Raw genomic sequence first — 17,252 nt, 5'->3', positions numbered from 1 at the left:
CCAATGGGGTGGCCTACCTGGGGTGGTCAAACCACCCTTGACCACCCTTGGGGTTGCTTGCGGCCACCCCCATAGGGGTTGGGCGGTGGCTAGGGGTGGCGCTAGGGGTGCCACCCCTAGCCACCCTTCAATTTTTTATTTTTTTATTTTTTTTAGATTTAATTGATAAAAATTAATATTTTAATCAGGTAAAACAATGCGTTTTGAGTGGCCCTAACGGTTGTTAAAAAATTTTGATGGCATGAATTTTATTGTCATTTCAATTGACCCAGGAAGTAACTTTTTGAGGAAAAAAAAAAAAAACTCAGAAGTTTTAAATTTTGGAAGGTTGACTCAGGGACTTATTATACATTTTTCCAAAAAAATAATAGGGTAAAGTCTACTTAACCCCCTCAAACTACCACCTCAATGACAATTTACCCCCAAACTATTAATTACGACAATTTACCCTCCCAAACTACCAAAATAATGACAATGTATCCTCAATTTTAACAAAATAACAAAATTACCCTTACTATAATAAAAAAACAAAAATACTTTTTTTTTTTCAAATTTTAAGGATATTTTTGTCTAATTAAAAATTATAGAGGGGTAATTTCGTCATTTTGCTAGAATTGAGAGGTACATTATAATTGTTTTGATAATTTGAAGAGTAAATTGTCATAATTGATAATTTGGGGGGTAAAATATCTTTGAAGTGGTAGTTTGAGAGTGTTAAGTGAACTTTGCCCCAAAATAATAATAATTGTCATACAAAAGGCAACAATAGCTATTGATATTTGTTATCGTACGTAGATGTTTTTCACATTTTCTTGGTCCATGTTTGATAAAAGTTGACGCAGAAACAATTTGATAAATCAAAAGGATTGAAATGCTTTTATATCAGAAAACCCCAACAAGTATTATATATTCAGCAATAACAACAATGCCCACCAGGGTAAAACGTTGGCATGAAAACAATTTACAAAGTCAGAAGGCATACAACAGAAGCACAAGCATTTGTAATATGAAGCAACTTTAGAGAAACTCCAAAGTCAAAGACTGTTAGCAACATTTGTTAAGTTTAGTTTACTTGAGTTCCCCTAAAACATTATGTTTCACAGGATATGCCAACCCATTTAGTAAGGAACGATAATGGAATCTATAAGCTCTTGAAGTGGAGCCAGCTCCTTTCTGTCAATTAGTCCAAATTCCTGCAAAAAACCAGCATCATGAATTTAGCTAAAAAGAAAAGAGAATTTCTTATATCAGTACCAACTGCATTTTAAATAAAGGACATGTTCTAAAGAGCTTTCATCTGTTCAATAGAGTAGTGGTGTATCAGGGATACTTAGATTTCCTGACTTATTTAGGTTCTCTACTTTGGAATTATGCAAAATCTACAAATGGTTTTATAAAATAGAAAATAAAGGATGGAATTCCTTACAAGACCATGCGGATGTTCGATGAAGACCTTAAACCTTAGAATTAGAAAAAAATAAAAAGTCATTGAGATATGGAAGACTTACACAAGTAAAAAGTATGAAATGCTTGAAGCATGTATTTAGATGGGCCTCCTCCTTGAGGCTTACAATCTTCTGAAAGTGAGAGTGATAGATATGGGCATATACACGAAACAATCTTTTGAATATTGTCTTCACAACATCCTTGAAGTTGAGAGGAAAGGGTGCCCCTACAAATTTTTTAGCAGACAACTAATTATAAGAAAATGAAGAAAAAAAAATGAGATAAGATGCAAATCAGACAACGGATATTACCAAGCCTTTGAGGAAATATGGATTCGTTATCAAGCTGGCCTTCAATCCAGTCCATTAAAAGTTCAACATATTTTGGAGCAGAAACCTCAATAGGTTTCTTTATCTTTTCACCGTCTGCCCATCTATACTCGTATCTGTAAAGTAATTGTATCTTCATTAGAACTGTAGATCTATAAGTACACACATAGATGCAGACGCACACAGATTTACTTAAAGCAGATGAAATCAATATTGGTAACTTGTACATTTGACTCCGCAGGAGAAGGCAGGGAAAAAAAACCCAAAACAGAAAGAAAAGAACGAAAAAGAAAAAAAAAAAAAAAAAGAGCATAATTTCCTGCTTCAAGGTTTAGAAGATGTTTCAATCATTGGGCAAGTTTTCAAAAAATATGCGCAGGAAAAGCCCAATAACATTGGAGAGAACCTTGGACACATTCCTCAAACATAGATAAACCAAAACAATAATGTGCTAGACAAGGCTAATACCAACCCCATAACATGACAAAGATACAGAACTCAAGAAAAGCTGTGCATTTATACCGAATCTAAGGACACATACTACATCCTCTCTTAAGGGTAAAAGAAGTAAAAGTTACAGCTTGAATGAAACCCCAAACCAGGCACATCATATGAAATATTGGGGTAAAACCAACCTTCATTTTGTACGAGGGCAGAAACTAAGTATCATGTTGACAACAATTATGCTTCTTAATTGTCAATTATTAACAAAAGCAATAACAAAAATACATGTAAAAATCAATTAACAAAATCATACAAGCATTTGACTAGAAAAGCGGAAACCAAGTTGATGTACCAGTAACTAACCTACAGATCTTGTGATTCACCAGGATAACTTCCTTTACTACTCGCAGAATTATAAACAAAATCTATAATGGCCAGAATGCATGGATCTATTCTCTCCTGTGATTTGCAAACATAGACATAAATGTCACGTTTCAACACCTGGACTGGGTCAAACAATGCAACTCCTGAAAATCTTGACAGGAGCATATGACCACAAGTGTGCTCATTGAACCCATTCACGCACACAAATATGTTTATTTATTAAGGCGGACAGAAACTTGTATGCATAAAAATCATAGATAGTGAAACAATAATGGACTTGGTGGACAGAAAATTGTTGTGGTGGCAGTCAACTGGGCATGACAGATAAATAGAAATAGTACCTCGCTGGACAGAAACTTATTGAGAGATAAAAGAGGCAATGCGAGCATAAAAGGATTTTTTTCACATATTTGATCCCATGTATAGATAGACCAAAATTTGATTCTTGAAGTTTTGAGGCAAAATTGAACTCGGTTTGAGATCAAACCAATTTATCACTTTAATTTTCAGTGTAGACAGAAATGTAACTTTGGAGTTTCAGTTTTCCTTTAGGTTTCACAGTTTCTTATAAGATAAAGAACTACCCCAAATATTAGATGGAAATGCTCAAAAAAACCTAATGAAGAAAGCAGAAAAAAAAAAATGGAAAGTCACATTATTGATTTCCAGAAAAACTAAAATTCATAGAAGGTAAGGGAGGAAAAAAAAAAAAGACTTATGATAGGCCATACTTGGGGCCTGCAGTCATTGTTGGACAATTCTCGTCGGTACAAAACTCTGTGAGGGTACCATAGAGCAAATTCACTTGGTTGAAGAAATCGACAGCTGAAAGTGAAAATAACAAACAACCACATGAGATTTGGATTTCACATTAAGTAAAATAAAAATTCATGGAAAAATATACTTTTACATTTTACGCATCAGATAAATAAAGAACACGACACAAATTAGCTAATACAGCAAAGTAAAACATGACTATACTAAACCTAACAGGTTGACAGGTATAACATGATAAAACAAAAGAGAAAAGCTCATAAACACTTAGCAGGCTACTTATACTAAAACACAAGCACGCAAGAGAGGAGAATTACTGTTGACAGCAAGCCACTCGTTTAAATCCTCCCCAGTAGGAAGCTTTACCGCTTCCCTCAAGTTTCCGCTACCTAGGGTTGCATCAATGTGCTTTCTAAGTTGTGCTCCCTGCATTACAACAGGACATAGAATGGTATTTCAGTTATACCAGTATAATTTGCAGAAATTGACTGCTAAGTTCAAGAGTATTGTAATATATATATATATATATATATATATATATATATATATATATATAAAGCAAAGATTAAGTAGTAAGAGGACCAAACTCTTTTTTTTTTTTTATGAGTAATAACCAGTCTTATTAAAAGTAAGAGGACCAAACTCTGGTCTATTGAGAAGTGATAAATTCTGGAAAACAGCCAATTAGTTAGGATCAGACGCCACTGCAAAAGCTATTCACTCTCACATATACCTACTTTCAAGAGCATAATTTAACATTCGTCAAATAGTCCAAATACTCGAAGAATCTGAAATTTGTAGGAAATTTTATTTCAAAATGACTAATGACATCATCATTCTATCAGGCTACATGGAAAACATCCCATAATAATCCACATCTTCCCTTGTGTAATCTATATCAGAATTTAAACTTTATAAATCAGGTATTCTTTCACTCTACTCTGGTTCAACATTTAAGCAAACAATGTAGACCATGCTTTCCAACTGACAGACTTTATTCCATTTCTTCATACTTGAAGCTGAACTGTACAATTCCATGAATTTAATTTGGACTATGTTCACAACTACAAAGAAGAGAGAGAGAGAGAGAGAGAGAGAGAGAGAGAGATGTTGTTGATGATGATGACAGTGACACATAAGCAGCACAGGATTTAGCAACAGTGATAAGAACAATGAGCACCCGTGGAAAAAACAATATAACAAATCTAAGCCTAATATAAATTAAGAGATCATGTCAACCTCAAACCATTAAGAAAGGCAGAAGACCAATATTACTGGTTAAAAAGAAGAACCAACCTTACTCCCCGAGGGTGCGCTCTTTTTTGGACGGAATGTCCTCTGGTTTCTGTTTGCAGAACAATTAGTAAGGCATGTAATCAGTGGAAGATCATCTTCATGACAAGGTTTTATAAGGCATCAATTATAGACTGAAGTACTAATGTATGCAAGATTTATGGGTACACTGCCATGATATTCACACGCACACACACACCACACACACAGAGAGAGAGAGAGAGAGAGGGAAGCTTTGGCATCCAGCCAGCTAAAACTTTGTAAAGATAGTCAAGCACTCAAGCCCAGGAACTTTCTAACTCTCCCCCAGCTACATGCCTAATTTTGCCATTTTGGCTTATCAACGACCACACTCTTGGTCACCCTTTTTATTATAATGTCTTTCTTTAGAACCTCTCCCTATGATATTTTTCGTCTCTGCCCATCCCTTTTCTGCTCCTTCAACTAGAATCAAATTACTCTCTTCAATAAACTCATTGGTCTTTATTGCACATCGCCAAACCATTTTGGATGAATCACATGAATCTCATGAAGAAAAAAAAATTACTTTGTCTTCTACCATGAAATAAAAGTCAATATAAGTTTTACCCTTTCCACAGGGTTTTCGAAAAACAAGTGGCCACACATTTTTCCTTTTCATCATACATACTATTTTCATCCCATCTCCAGTTGAGGCTCCCAAATTAATACTTAAAGTAAACATAGCCAAAATATGCTCCACTTTTTACAAACATCTAAGCCCATTATCTTCCGTCTTTGAAATTTAGGTGCAAAAAATATCATACTGTTTAATAAAGCTTTATTAGGTAAATGGACCTATGGAGATAGGTGATTGTCAAGAAGTATGAGATCCAGAAAGGGGGTTGCTATTCAGAATAAAACTCGAGAGTGGGCCTTTAAGGGATATTAAAAATGGTTGGGGGAATTTCTTCAACTTCGTCTCCTACAAAGTTGGGGATGGATTTTGCATACATTTTTGGCATGATGTTTGGTGCAGAGAAGCGGCTCTCAAGTCCTCATCTTGGAACTCTATTCTATAGTTCGTAACAAAGACACCTTGGTGTCAGATTACTTGGATCCCTTCGGCACATATATCTATTGGAATCCGAGCTTCTTCAGGGTAATCCAGGATTAGGTGCTGTAGTCCTTTGTCGTATTTCTCGACGTATTGTACTCTTTGGAAGCCCCTCCGAGGGAGATAGATAGAATGTTGTGGACCCCGACATGCAATCATGGCTTTGAAGTGAAGGGCTACTATAACTCATTACAGTCTAGAAAGTCTTGTTTGTTTCCTTGGAAGAGCGTTTGGAAGGTGAAGGCTCCACCTCACATTGCTTTGGGTAAAATACTCACAATCGATAATCTTAGGAGGCAAGGATTTACCCTTGTTAATTGGTGTTACCAATGCAAAAGGAACGAGGAAACCCTAAACCACCTCATCATCCATTGTGAGTTTACTAACGGGATATACCACTTGGTTCTCATCTTATTTGGGGTTTCATGGGTCATGCCTAATAATCCTAGCATTGTTACATTGTTGGAAGACTCAAAAGCGGGGATACTCCAAAGAAGCCATTTGGAAAGCTATCTCAACATTGTTAATGTGGAGTATTTGGAGAGAAAGAAATTTCCGCCTATTCGAGGATTAAGAGTCTAATGTACTATGTTTAAACTCCTCCATTTCGAGATCTCTCTTAGATTAGGCTATAGCTTATTTTCCTAATTTTTACTCGTCAAATCTTGTAGATTTTGTTAACTTTTAAGATTTTCGACACCAATAGGGTGGTTACATCTTTTGTTACTTTCGTATATGAGGGCTTTTCCTCATCTTCTAATAAATTATTATTCATTAAAAACAAGTATCGTCCATTTCTAAAAACTCCCTCCAACTAAATTGGCTAAATAACCAAAAACAAAAAATTATTTTGAAAACAAGCTGTCACGCAATTCTCCTTTTCATTGTATACACCAATTCCATCTTGGGCAAAACATACTCCTTAGTACCAACTTCCACCCCATTAGTTTCCATGGTTTAGAAATCCAACAAACTAAATTGCTTAGATGATAAAAACAAAAATACTAACATTTCTTCTGTTAGGAATGATAATCAGAGAAAATACTTTGCAACCAATTCAAAGGTAAACATTGATATTTCTTTGCTTATACCATAGTTTTTTTTAATAAGTAATCGCAAATTTCTTAAAAAGCGCAAAAGGCGCAACCCAAGTACACATGAAGTATGCAAGAGATACTCGTAACTAGAAGAAGAAAAAATATTAAAAAAATAAAAAATAAAAAAACATGAAAGCTAAAAAATTTAAGTCAAAGGCAGCTGCCCAATGGTACAGTGTCTTGAAGAAAAAATCCTTTAATCCCACCATTGTTTGTACGCGGTTTACAAAACTCCAATCATTTTTTTCCCTCCAAAAACACCACATAAGGCATGACGAGACCATCTTCCACATTGCAGCATTCTGAAGCCTACCAAAATGCCATTTCCAACAAGCAAAAAGGTCTACCACTCAACTAATCACAACCCAAGCTAACTCTACAAGATTGAATAGATTTTCATCGAGCACTAGCAATCTCACAATAGAGTAAAAGGTTGTCCCAACCACGATGACATTTCACTTTCTTAGGTTATCCATAGTGAGTATCTTCTCTAAAGTAGTCGACTAAGCATAGAACACCACTCTCAAGGGTGACTTATTCTGTCAAATACTCCTCCAAGGAAAATGAATACTATCATGGGGAACAAGGACATTGTAGTATGATCTAACCTCAAACAACCCTCGTACCCAACAAAGCTCATCTTCACCACCTGTCTCAATCTGAAGGAGTACAACAAATTGAAAAACAAGATAAAGAAATCCACCTCCCCACCGTGAGCAACTCTAAGAAAGTCAACATTCCACTGATGAGTCACTAGAAAACTCTAAATGATGTGCCACAAAAGCATCCTTACAACGGGTCAAACTGAACAATTCCGAAAAAGCTGCCTTCACGGCTTCATCCCTACACCACACATCATGCGACAATCTAATTTTGGAATCATCACTGACCTCAAATCTAGTATGATTAGAAGACTCACCCCAACCCCTTGGGATATTCTTCCATAGCCCCACCCCATACAACCCACGAACCTCTTTTGAACACCACCCACCCCATGAGCTGCCATATTTAGAATCCATTACCACCCTCCACAAGGGCCTCACTCATGAACATAACAGTAAAGGCACTTCCCTAAAAGAACTCGGTTGAATAAAAGTAAATTATAGACCCACAACCCTCCTTCAGAAATCAGAGAACAAACCTCATACCATTAAACCAAGTGGAATTTGAACTCTTCATCAATGTCACCCAACAAAAAGTCCTGCTACAGCTTTTCTATGCGATTGACAATGCCAACCGGGAGGAAAAAAAAAAGAGACATGAAATAAGCAGACAAATTAGATGAAGTAATTTTAATCAAGGTAACCCTCTCAACCTCTGCCAAATATATCCTCTTTCATCCAACCAAGCGACGCTCTATCTTCTCAATAATGCCATCCCAAATAGATTTAGTCTTAAACAAAACTCCCAATGAAAGGCCTGGATATTTCACATGTAAAAAAGAGACCCTGCAACCCAAAATGCTAGCCAAATCTTCAACATTATTGACATTGCAAATGGTATCAACTATAATTTAGCCAAATTAATCCTCAAAGCAAAAACTGCTTCGAAGCATAAGAACAAACAACGTAAGTTATGAAGATGATCTGGATTTGCCTTGCAAAATTTCAAAGCATTGTACGCAAATAAAATGTGGGAAATTTTGAAGGCACCAACATTCCTAGACCCCACCGAAAAGCCTAATGAGAGAACCCCGTTCACTATACCATAGTTATCAAAATACTCAAGGATTACATGAAATTGATATTCAGTTTTAATCCATAAAAATAGTTGAGGGTTGCCTACATTGTTTTTATAAGTAAATGGATTTCATTAAAACCAAAGGGCGTACCCAAGTACACAATAAGTATATAAGAGAAACACCTAATTAGAAAATTAAGAGTTGTATACGTTACCGATTCACAGTAATGCCACATGCACTCAAATATGTCTGGTGAGGGTGTGTTTGGGTGTCAGGTCCAATTAATCGCAAATCTATGCAGAAACAAGCACCAAACATACTAGAAAAACACCAGCCAACCTCACGTGATTCTCTCTTCTTTAGTACCATATGCACGGGTAGAAGTATATTACCTAAATCAGATAAGTTTGCCATGATAGGTTTAATCTAATATACATCATCATAATGCACGACTTTCTCATTGCACAATGATATTTGAAGTTTAAGGAGAAGCTGTCGTGGGAGCAAGATTTATCCTTACTTTCATATCTTATTTTCCTTTGAGACAACGTTTGGCAACACTTTTTAGGACAACGTTTTGCTTTTTAGCAACAAAAAAAAAAAAAAAAACAGAAACAAAAACAAAAGCATTAATAAACAACTCAAAACACAAAAAACTACTTTCACATTTTCGTCACACCATAACCAAAAGGCAAAAAGTATACCAAACTAACCCAGTATTTTTGTTATAAAGCCGTGAATAGAATCTAGTTAATACTAATCAAGTATGTGTGTATTGCTTAGTATCATCCCACAAAAGCAACTAACAAATATGACCAAATTAACAACGATTTTAACCCATTTGTGGCAATGTCCAAAGATTTATATAATATACAGAAAACACATTAAACTAGAAAATATTTATCCATTAAATATTAGCATCATAGGCACACACACACACATACACACACACACACACACACACATATATATATATATATATATATATATATACACAATAAAAAACATGATCGAAGTCAATAACGACCAGAAGATATCAAAATCACAAATTGTTATCTACGCAATACAATAGATCTGCCGTAAGTTATCACAAACCATATATAATTTCCATTGTTCATCATTTAATGCAAAAATCAGAAAGCAAGAACACAATCAAGAACCAAAACAAAAGATTTTATAAAAGAGAAAACATATTTTCAGGAAAAAACAATATGTAAGATCTAAATTATATATTATTTTCATATTATACCTGCCCAGACCGAACAGACTCATGGCTCGCTAGACGGGGGAGAGAGAGTTTGGGACTTGGTGTTGTCTTTCACTTCTCTAGGTGCGTTCGGGTTGAAAATCGCCGAAGAATAAAGCTTGCTTCCTTGATCTTTTGTTTTTGTTTTAATTTCCGTAAATTTCAAAGAAGTCCCTGAAGATATTGTTATTTATGTCGTAAGTTTCAGATTGCTGTGAACAAGATTAATATAATATAAATTACATTACAAATGATATACAGTACTATACTACTTTCACTCGCACTTTTTTTTTTTTGTGTGGGCAATCAAAATCACGTGAAATTTTTGATGAATTAATAGTAATATTTAAAATATGAGAGATGCTAGAGTTACAACCATTTTCACAAACAAAATTACACAAGCTGACGTGGCCACGTTGGTTTGTTTTTTTTATTCTTTCTTTTCTCATTCTTTTGTTTTCTTCTTCCTTCTCTTTCTCTTTTCTCACCTGCTCCCATTTGCCTTTGTCCATTTGCAGAGAGTGACGGAGAGTGTGAGACGATGAGAGAGAGACGCAAGGAGAGAAGTGAGAAAATTTTGGGACTGAGGGAGAGACGAACATGCAGTGAGATAGAGAGAAGACCTAGAAAGAGAGGGAGAGGGACGGAGCTGAGAGAGCTCGTGAAGGAGTAGAGATGTAGAGCTGGGCTGAGAGTTTCAGGGAGGAAGAAAATGAGCAGAGACAGAGGGATAGAGAGCTAGAGAGAGAGAGAGAAGTTTCAGAAAAATGGGTTCTTCAAGGGTATAAATTGTTCCCTTTTGTTTTTAATTCTTGGTTATAGTTGGCCGGGTTTTCTTGTGTTGACCATGGATTCTTGTGAGCATTTGATTCTAGGTCTCAATTGTGGAGGATTTTTGTGTCAATTTTCTTAATCCTAACCGAATGGGTCTTGAGGTTTCGGTGTTGAATTTTTTTGGGTTTGATTCTAGAGTTAGTGCGAACCCTCGAGTCTCTCTTTCTCTCATCGTCTCACACTCTCCGTCACTCTCTGCAAATGGGAGCAGGTGTGAAAAGAGAAAGAGAAGGAAAAGAAGAAAACAAAAGAATGAGAAAAGAAAGAATAATAAAAAATAAAAATAAAAAACCAACGTGGCCATGTCAGCTTGTGCATTTCTGTTTGTGAAAATGGTTGTAACTCTAGCATCTCACTTAAAAATTAGCAATATATTTTAATCAAAAGTTTGAAATTGTCAATATTGTCATCCGTTACTTAAGTCCCATCTTTTCATGCACTTGGGTTATCAGGGACAAATGTCCCTAAAATACTCCTAAAAAAAAAAGTTAAGAAACAAAATTTTTTAAATAATGAAAACATCCACCCCGATAGGTCATTTAAGAATATCCTAAACAACTCAAAAGGGTTTAGGGGTGACTTCACAAGTCTCGTAGCACATAGTACGGACATTATTCACATTCATAAAAAATCTTAACGTTCATAAATTCTTAAAAAGCTTCACTTTTTTATTTTTTTTAAAATGTATCATTTTTACCTTCATAAAAGTTCAAAATGCATAAAATTTTCAATTAAATGCTTAAAAAAAAGATAAAAATTCTTCAAAGTCCCACTTTTTTTTTTCTTTTTTTTTTTTTAAATCTCCAACGTACTTGGAATTTTGTTATCCATGAAATGAATGTAACTAACGTGGCTGGAATTCTACAGCCACAGGAGAGTTCACAGTCCGAAGCGCCTACCATCTAAAAAATGAACGGTTGGGCAAACAAGAAGGGGAAGGATTTGGCTTATATGCTGTTATTTTAACAATATATATGTTGTAGTATAACCAACGATTAAGATTGAATTTTAAAATTGACTTACTTTGAAAAGCTTTTAATATGAGAGATAAAATGAAAAAAGATTTTGATATATTTAATCTTGATCGTTGCTTAAACTGCAGCATACATGCTGCTATTATTTTAATAACAGCATGTAAGCTAAATTCTAAAATAACAGCATGTAAGCCAAATTCAAAAGGGAATGCTCCAGCAGGTCTAGTTATCACGATATGTGGAAAATGCTATGGGGTTTGCAGGTGTCAAACTCGACGAAGGTATTCCTTTGGAGAGCATGCAGTAATATCCTACCCACCAGGGAGAACCTAAAGAAAAGAGGTACTATATTGGAAGATTTGTGTATTTTTTGTTGCAGGGAAACAGAAACAGTTTCCCACATTCTTTGGGAATGTCCGTCCGCCCAAGATGTGTGGGAAGCAAGTGTCATGAAGCTACAAAAATGTACGAGTTGGGGGCGGGGGGGGGGGGTGGGGGTGCATTTTGGAAAATCTGTCAAACTTACTGAGCAGTCTGAGCTTGGAGGAGATGAACCTTTTTGCTCTAACGGCAAAGGGTATATGGCATCAGCGTAATAATGTTGTGCATGGGGTTTATTCTCTCACCCAAACCATCTTGTGAGTACGGCCAGGGAGTTGAACCAGCAATACCAACAGGCAACTGAAATTTTGCTGTCACGGGAGTCGAGTCAAATGGACACTGTGGGACAACTTTGGACGACCCTTCCTGTGGGAGTATACAAGGTTAACTGGGATGTTGCACTAGACACAAAAATGAAGCGTTTGGGGGTGGGGGTGATCATCCGTGACGAGAAGGGACTGGTGCATGCAGCCCAAAGCAAAAGTATAGAGGTAGTATACGACCCTGCGACTGCTGAAGCAGTGGCAGCCCTCCACGCTGTTGAACTGTGTTGGCAACTTGGGGTACAAGAACTGATGTTGGAAGGGGACTCGATGACTGTTGTGAAGGCTATTGAGAAGGTGAGTCCTCATCTACAAGTTTACGGATATGTGGTGGATGATGTCCAAGTTGTGTTGAATACCCGAAGAAAATGGAGCATTGGCGGCCATGTTTGAAGAGAAGCAAATGGAGCAGCTCATGTGCTCGCAAAGGAGGCCTCAAATCATTCCATTTACAAAATTTGGATTGAAGTCCCAAGTTGTATTTCTCACATTGTGAGTTTAGAGCAGATTGATCTGTCTTTGTAGAGCCTTAATTGGCTCTAGTTATTTTATTTGAATGAGAAGTAAATCTTTCTTCCCAAAAAAAAAAAAACTAACGTGGCCGGGGACCTTTTAACTTAATTCTATGATCATGTGCCAATGAACAGACAAAAAAGAAGAGGAAAGATTCTGTTTTTTTTTAGAGAGAAAAATAAAATAAAATTCTGTTATTTCCTCCATGTTTTATTGTCCTAATATTGTCATTTGCTCCTGTTGGCCTTATAATAATTGTCAATAACGGCCTTTTGTTAAAAAAAAATAAAAATAAAAAAAGTAAAAAGAAAAAAAAAATCAATTTCTATTTTTACCCATCCAGCACATCCATGTAATATAATTGGTTTTGTAACAAAAATTTCCGCTAGAAAATTTATTTTTATTTCATAATGTTGACTGTACGTAGGGTTAAAATTTGTATTTGTTAAAAATAAAAAAATCAAAGATTGTTGAAATTAATTGTCACATTAATATTGTAAAATAATTGTAAAAGAAAAACGTTAGGTGTTCTCCTGATCTTATGTGAATATTATTTTATAAAAAAATTTAAAAAAATTAATAATATACACTGTTTTCTTATTTCTCTCACCCTATTTTTAGAAATATATATATATATATATATATATATATATATATATACTTGCGATCAAGAGAATACTTGCGTCGATATTATTTAAAAAAAAAAAAAAAAAAAAAGAGAAAAAAAATATTACTCCATTAATTTTCATAATATTTTTTTAAAGAAATAATATTCACATAAATGAACACGAGGAAAATAACATGAAAAACCGTAAGTTCATAATAAAAATAAATAGTTGTTTATTGCATTACGCTTTCAGTATATCTTTCTCCATCTATCCTCCTCCTCTCTTCAATAACCATGGCTGGTTTGGTTGTAGACCTACCTTTGAAATCTCAACATTTAGCGATTAAAGTTCACCCCTGTAATTACATCGACGACAATAGCCCTCAGCTCCGCCGTTCGGCGCCGGCCAACGCAAATCAGTACGACGTCACCAGATTCATTGTCGTCGTAGCTTTCATATCGGTGTCAGCGCTCACGCTCAGCGCCATTACCTTCAGCCTCATATGGTTCACCCTCAGAGAACAAACGCCTTCTCTTTGGCTCGATTCACTTTCTGTGCCGACATTTGATACCTCCGACAACTCCTCGTTGATGGCTGTATATATTATCGGCCTCACCTATAAGCAGACGAACAGCCGCTATAAAATTTACTACGAGCAGATTGATGTCGGCGTGTCGTACAAAAGATTGTACGAACTGGCCAGTGCGACGTTGCAGGAGCCTTTCCGGTTGGGCAAGGAGACGGAGAAGTCTGTGAATGTTACGGCGGAGGATAGAACTCGGTGGTTCTGGCGGGATTCGGCGTCGGAGGAGATTAATCGGGCTAAGGAGAAGGGAAAGGTGAGCTTCAATGTCTTTGTGAGAGCGGCAGTGATATTTGAGGGTTCATGGTGGAAAGAGCGGGGAGTATTGGCACACACTTGTTCCGATTTAGAGGTTGCCTTTTCGAATACCTCCGGTATCGGAAACTTGATCGGTGATATACCAAGGAAGTGCACCAAAATTTGGTAGATTAATTGAATTTTTGTTTTTTGTTTTTAGTTTTTTATTTATTTGTTTTTATTTTGCAGATGCATTCCTTAGGGCTTGGCCAACAAAAGTTTGGTGGATTAGATTTTTTTTTTTTTTTTGGTCTCAACTTCTACATTATATATATATATTCATTCGCCCATAAAAAGTCTACTATGGGCGTATGAATATATAGATCCCTAAAGAGTAGCTCAATCGGCACTACACTTCATAAAATTAAGGTCACTAGTTCAAATCATTCCTCCCCTTCTTGTGCGGACATGTAAAAAAAAAGAAGAAGATAATATATAGCTTATTCATTGATAGTGACCATACTTGTAACATTTCTCTTTATTAATTATTTTGATCATTTTCAGTGAATAAGCTCCACATCATCTTAATACTTATCTCTTGATAAAAGTTTTGATACTCCTAACATTTTTCAAATGGAAAAAGAAAAAAATTTTACGATGAAATTTTTTAGGACAGAAATTTCTTCCAAACGAGTTTGAAAGAAATATCCTCCAACCCATTTAAAATCGTACCAAGTGTCTATAAACATTTAAAACGTACATTAAATTCTTAACATCATTAATAGCAGTTTACTAACTTAGACTAAATTTAATGAGCGTTTTAAATATTTATAGATACTTGACACTATTTTAAATAGGTTGGATGATATTTCTTTCAAACTAGTTTGGAGAAAATTTCTATCTAATTTTTTATTAGAAAGAAAAAATTTATTTTCACTCTATGGAATTTTATTCTGTCATACTGTTTTTATTGAAATTTGTTTGATTTTCAACTTCCAAATGTATTTTAAAGTTTTACATCCAATCATATATATAACATATAACCATAAATAGCTAGACTTAGAAAACAAACACCGTTTAAATAAATAAATAAAAGTAATTCTAAAAATACTTATCTCTCAGTAACAAAATAGCCCGTTAGTTTCTAAACATGCAACCTGGTTTTCATTCCTTCCTTATGTGGCATCTGGAGAGGTATTTCACCAGGTTTTTTATTGTTACAAGTTAAATCTTATTATAAAAAATAATAATAATAATAATAAAAGAAGATATAAAAAATTAGACCTTTTTTTTTTTTTTTTTTTTAGAACAACTTCATTGCAAATAAGGTAAAGTTACCGATTCAAAAAAAAAAAAAGAAAAAGGGGGGGGGGGGGTAAAGTTACCGAGGCGGAAATTAATACAGGGAACGGGAAAACAAGGAAAAATAAAATAATACAGTAACCTAACCAAGGTAGCTTAGAAACGCCTCAAAGCCCTAAGGAAGATTCAGGAAGGCACAAGTCACTTGCAAATGCAACTTTTAACGGCCACAGCCCATTATGATGGATAAAACTATCGGAAGTACAAGAACTCCTATAAACTTACACTGCAAAAAAACACTTTTTTTCTCACTGGAGTTTTCTAGTGTGTCAGGGTGTTTGACACGTCAGAAAAATTTTCTAACGTGTGTTGAATGTTAGAAGCATAGGAGTCAAGAAATGTTTTTTTCCTGACGTGTTACTGTTTAGCTCGTCAGAATTTTCTGACGTGTCAATTTTGGCACTCAGGAAATTTTAAAATTAATTAAAAATAATAATTTTTTTTAAAAAAAAAATTTCTGGAATTTTTTTTTTCAATTAAAAAATGTATTTTTTTTATTTTTATTTTTTTTTGTAATTTCTCTGCTCCACTCAAGTGATGCAGAGAAATTCGTTTCTTTGCACCACTCGAAAATTTTTTCGTTTCTCCAGCCAAATTTTTTCGTCTCTTCTTTTCTCAATTTTTTCTTTCTCTCTCTTCTTTTCTTCAACCAGCTCTCACTTTTCTCCATTTTCTCACTCTCTCTCTCTTCTTTCGATCTCCATTTTCAAAAACCCAAACCCACACCGAAAAAATCTTCAAACAATCAAAAACCCAAATCAAAAACCTAAACGTCAAACCCAACAAATCTTCAAAAACCCAAAAAATCTTCTTATCTTCTCTTCTTCTTCTCGATCTTCTCTTCTCCTTTTTTTATTAAAAAAAAAAAATTATTTCTTCTTCTTCTCTTCTCCCTTTCTTTCTCTTCTCCTTTTCTTTTTCTTCTTCTGCTTTCTTCGATCTGCTGCTTCTCAATTTTCTCTCTTCACCTTTTCTTTTTCTTCTTCCTTTAGAGGGAGCTGCCGTGGAGAGAAGGGAGATTGAGAGAGGAGAGAGAGAGTGTGTGGGGAAATAAATGAAGAGGGAAGAATAAAAAGAGGAAAAAATTTCAAAATCCCGCCCATGGTGCGCTAGCTAGGGGGATGGGACGCGTCTGCACGGGGAGGGCTTGAGGAAGTTTCCTGACGTGCCATGTTTGGCATGTCAGGAAACTACTCCGAAAATATATATATAGTGTTCTGACGTGGCGGTGAGCCACGTCAAAATTTCCTGATGGCACATTACCATGTCAGAAAAATTCTGATGTGGTAAATGTCACCACATTAGAAAATATATAATTTTTTAATTTTTAAAATCTGAAATATTTTTCTAATGTTGCAATATTTAACACGTCAGAAAATTCTGACATGCTACTATTCACGCGTCAGAAAATAATTTTTTGACGTGGTAAAATTCACACGTCAGAAAATTAATGACGTGGCAACAAAACATGTATTGTAGCTACGTCAGAAAATACTATTTTTTTTTTGTAGTGTTAGATCTAAACCAGAACTGGTTTTTCCTCCTCCGATGGCTTTAGGTTTTTAGCTTTCTCTCTGTTTTTTTTTTTTTTTTTAGAAAAACATAACATTTCATTCAATAATACCACGAGCATAAAGCTCTTACATCACAGAGCAAAGCTCTAAAGCA

General features: G+C 35.2%; 2 protein-coding genes across 2 annotated transcripts; one reads left to right on the top strand and one right to left on the bottom strand.

The window, feature by feature from the left end:
- Positions 1–892: 892 nt before the first annotated feature.
- On the bottom strand, positions 893–9,926 carry LOC132174951 (MOB kinase activator-like 1A). The gene is made up of 7 exons (XM_059586717.2): positions 9,773–9,926; positions 4,674–4,722; positions 3,695–3,803; positions 3,335–3,428; positions 1,758–1,891; positions 1,509–1,672; positions 893–1,193 (listed from the first exon to the last, which is right to left on the bottom strand). The coding sequence occupies exons 1-7, from the start codon at positions 9,793–9,795 to the stop codon at positions 1,119–1,121; spliced, it is 648 nt and encodes a 215-aa protein (XP_059442700.1). The 5' UTR covers positions 9,796–9,926; the 3' UTR covers positions 893–1,118.
- Positions 9,927–12,290: 2,364 nt separating this feature from the next.
- Positions 12,291–12,674, top strand: LOC148587031 (uncharacterized). The gene has a single exon (XM_088514458.1). The coding sequence runs from the start codon at positions 12,291–12,293 to the stop codon at positions 12,672–12,674; it is 384 nt and encodes a 127-aa protein (XP_088370584.1).
- Positions 12,675–17,252: the final 4,578 nt, after the last annotated feature.

Source organism: Corylus avellana, chromosome 3, assembly GCF_965113065.1.
Source record: "Corylus avellana chromosome 3, dhCorAvel1.hap1.2, whole genome shotgun sequence".
Classification (NCBI taxonomy): domain Eukaryota; kingdom Viridiplantae; phylum Streptophyta; class Magnoliopsida; order Fagales; family Betulaceae; genus Corylus; species Corylus avellana.
The sequence above is the reverse complement of the archived record's forward strand: the minus strand, read 5'-3'. Positions and strand labels throughout refer to the sequence as shown.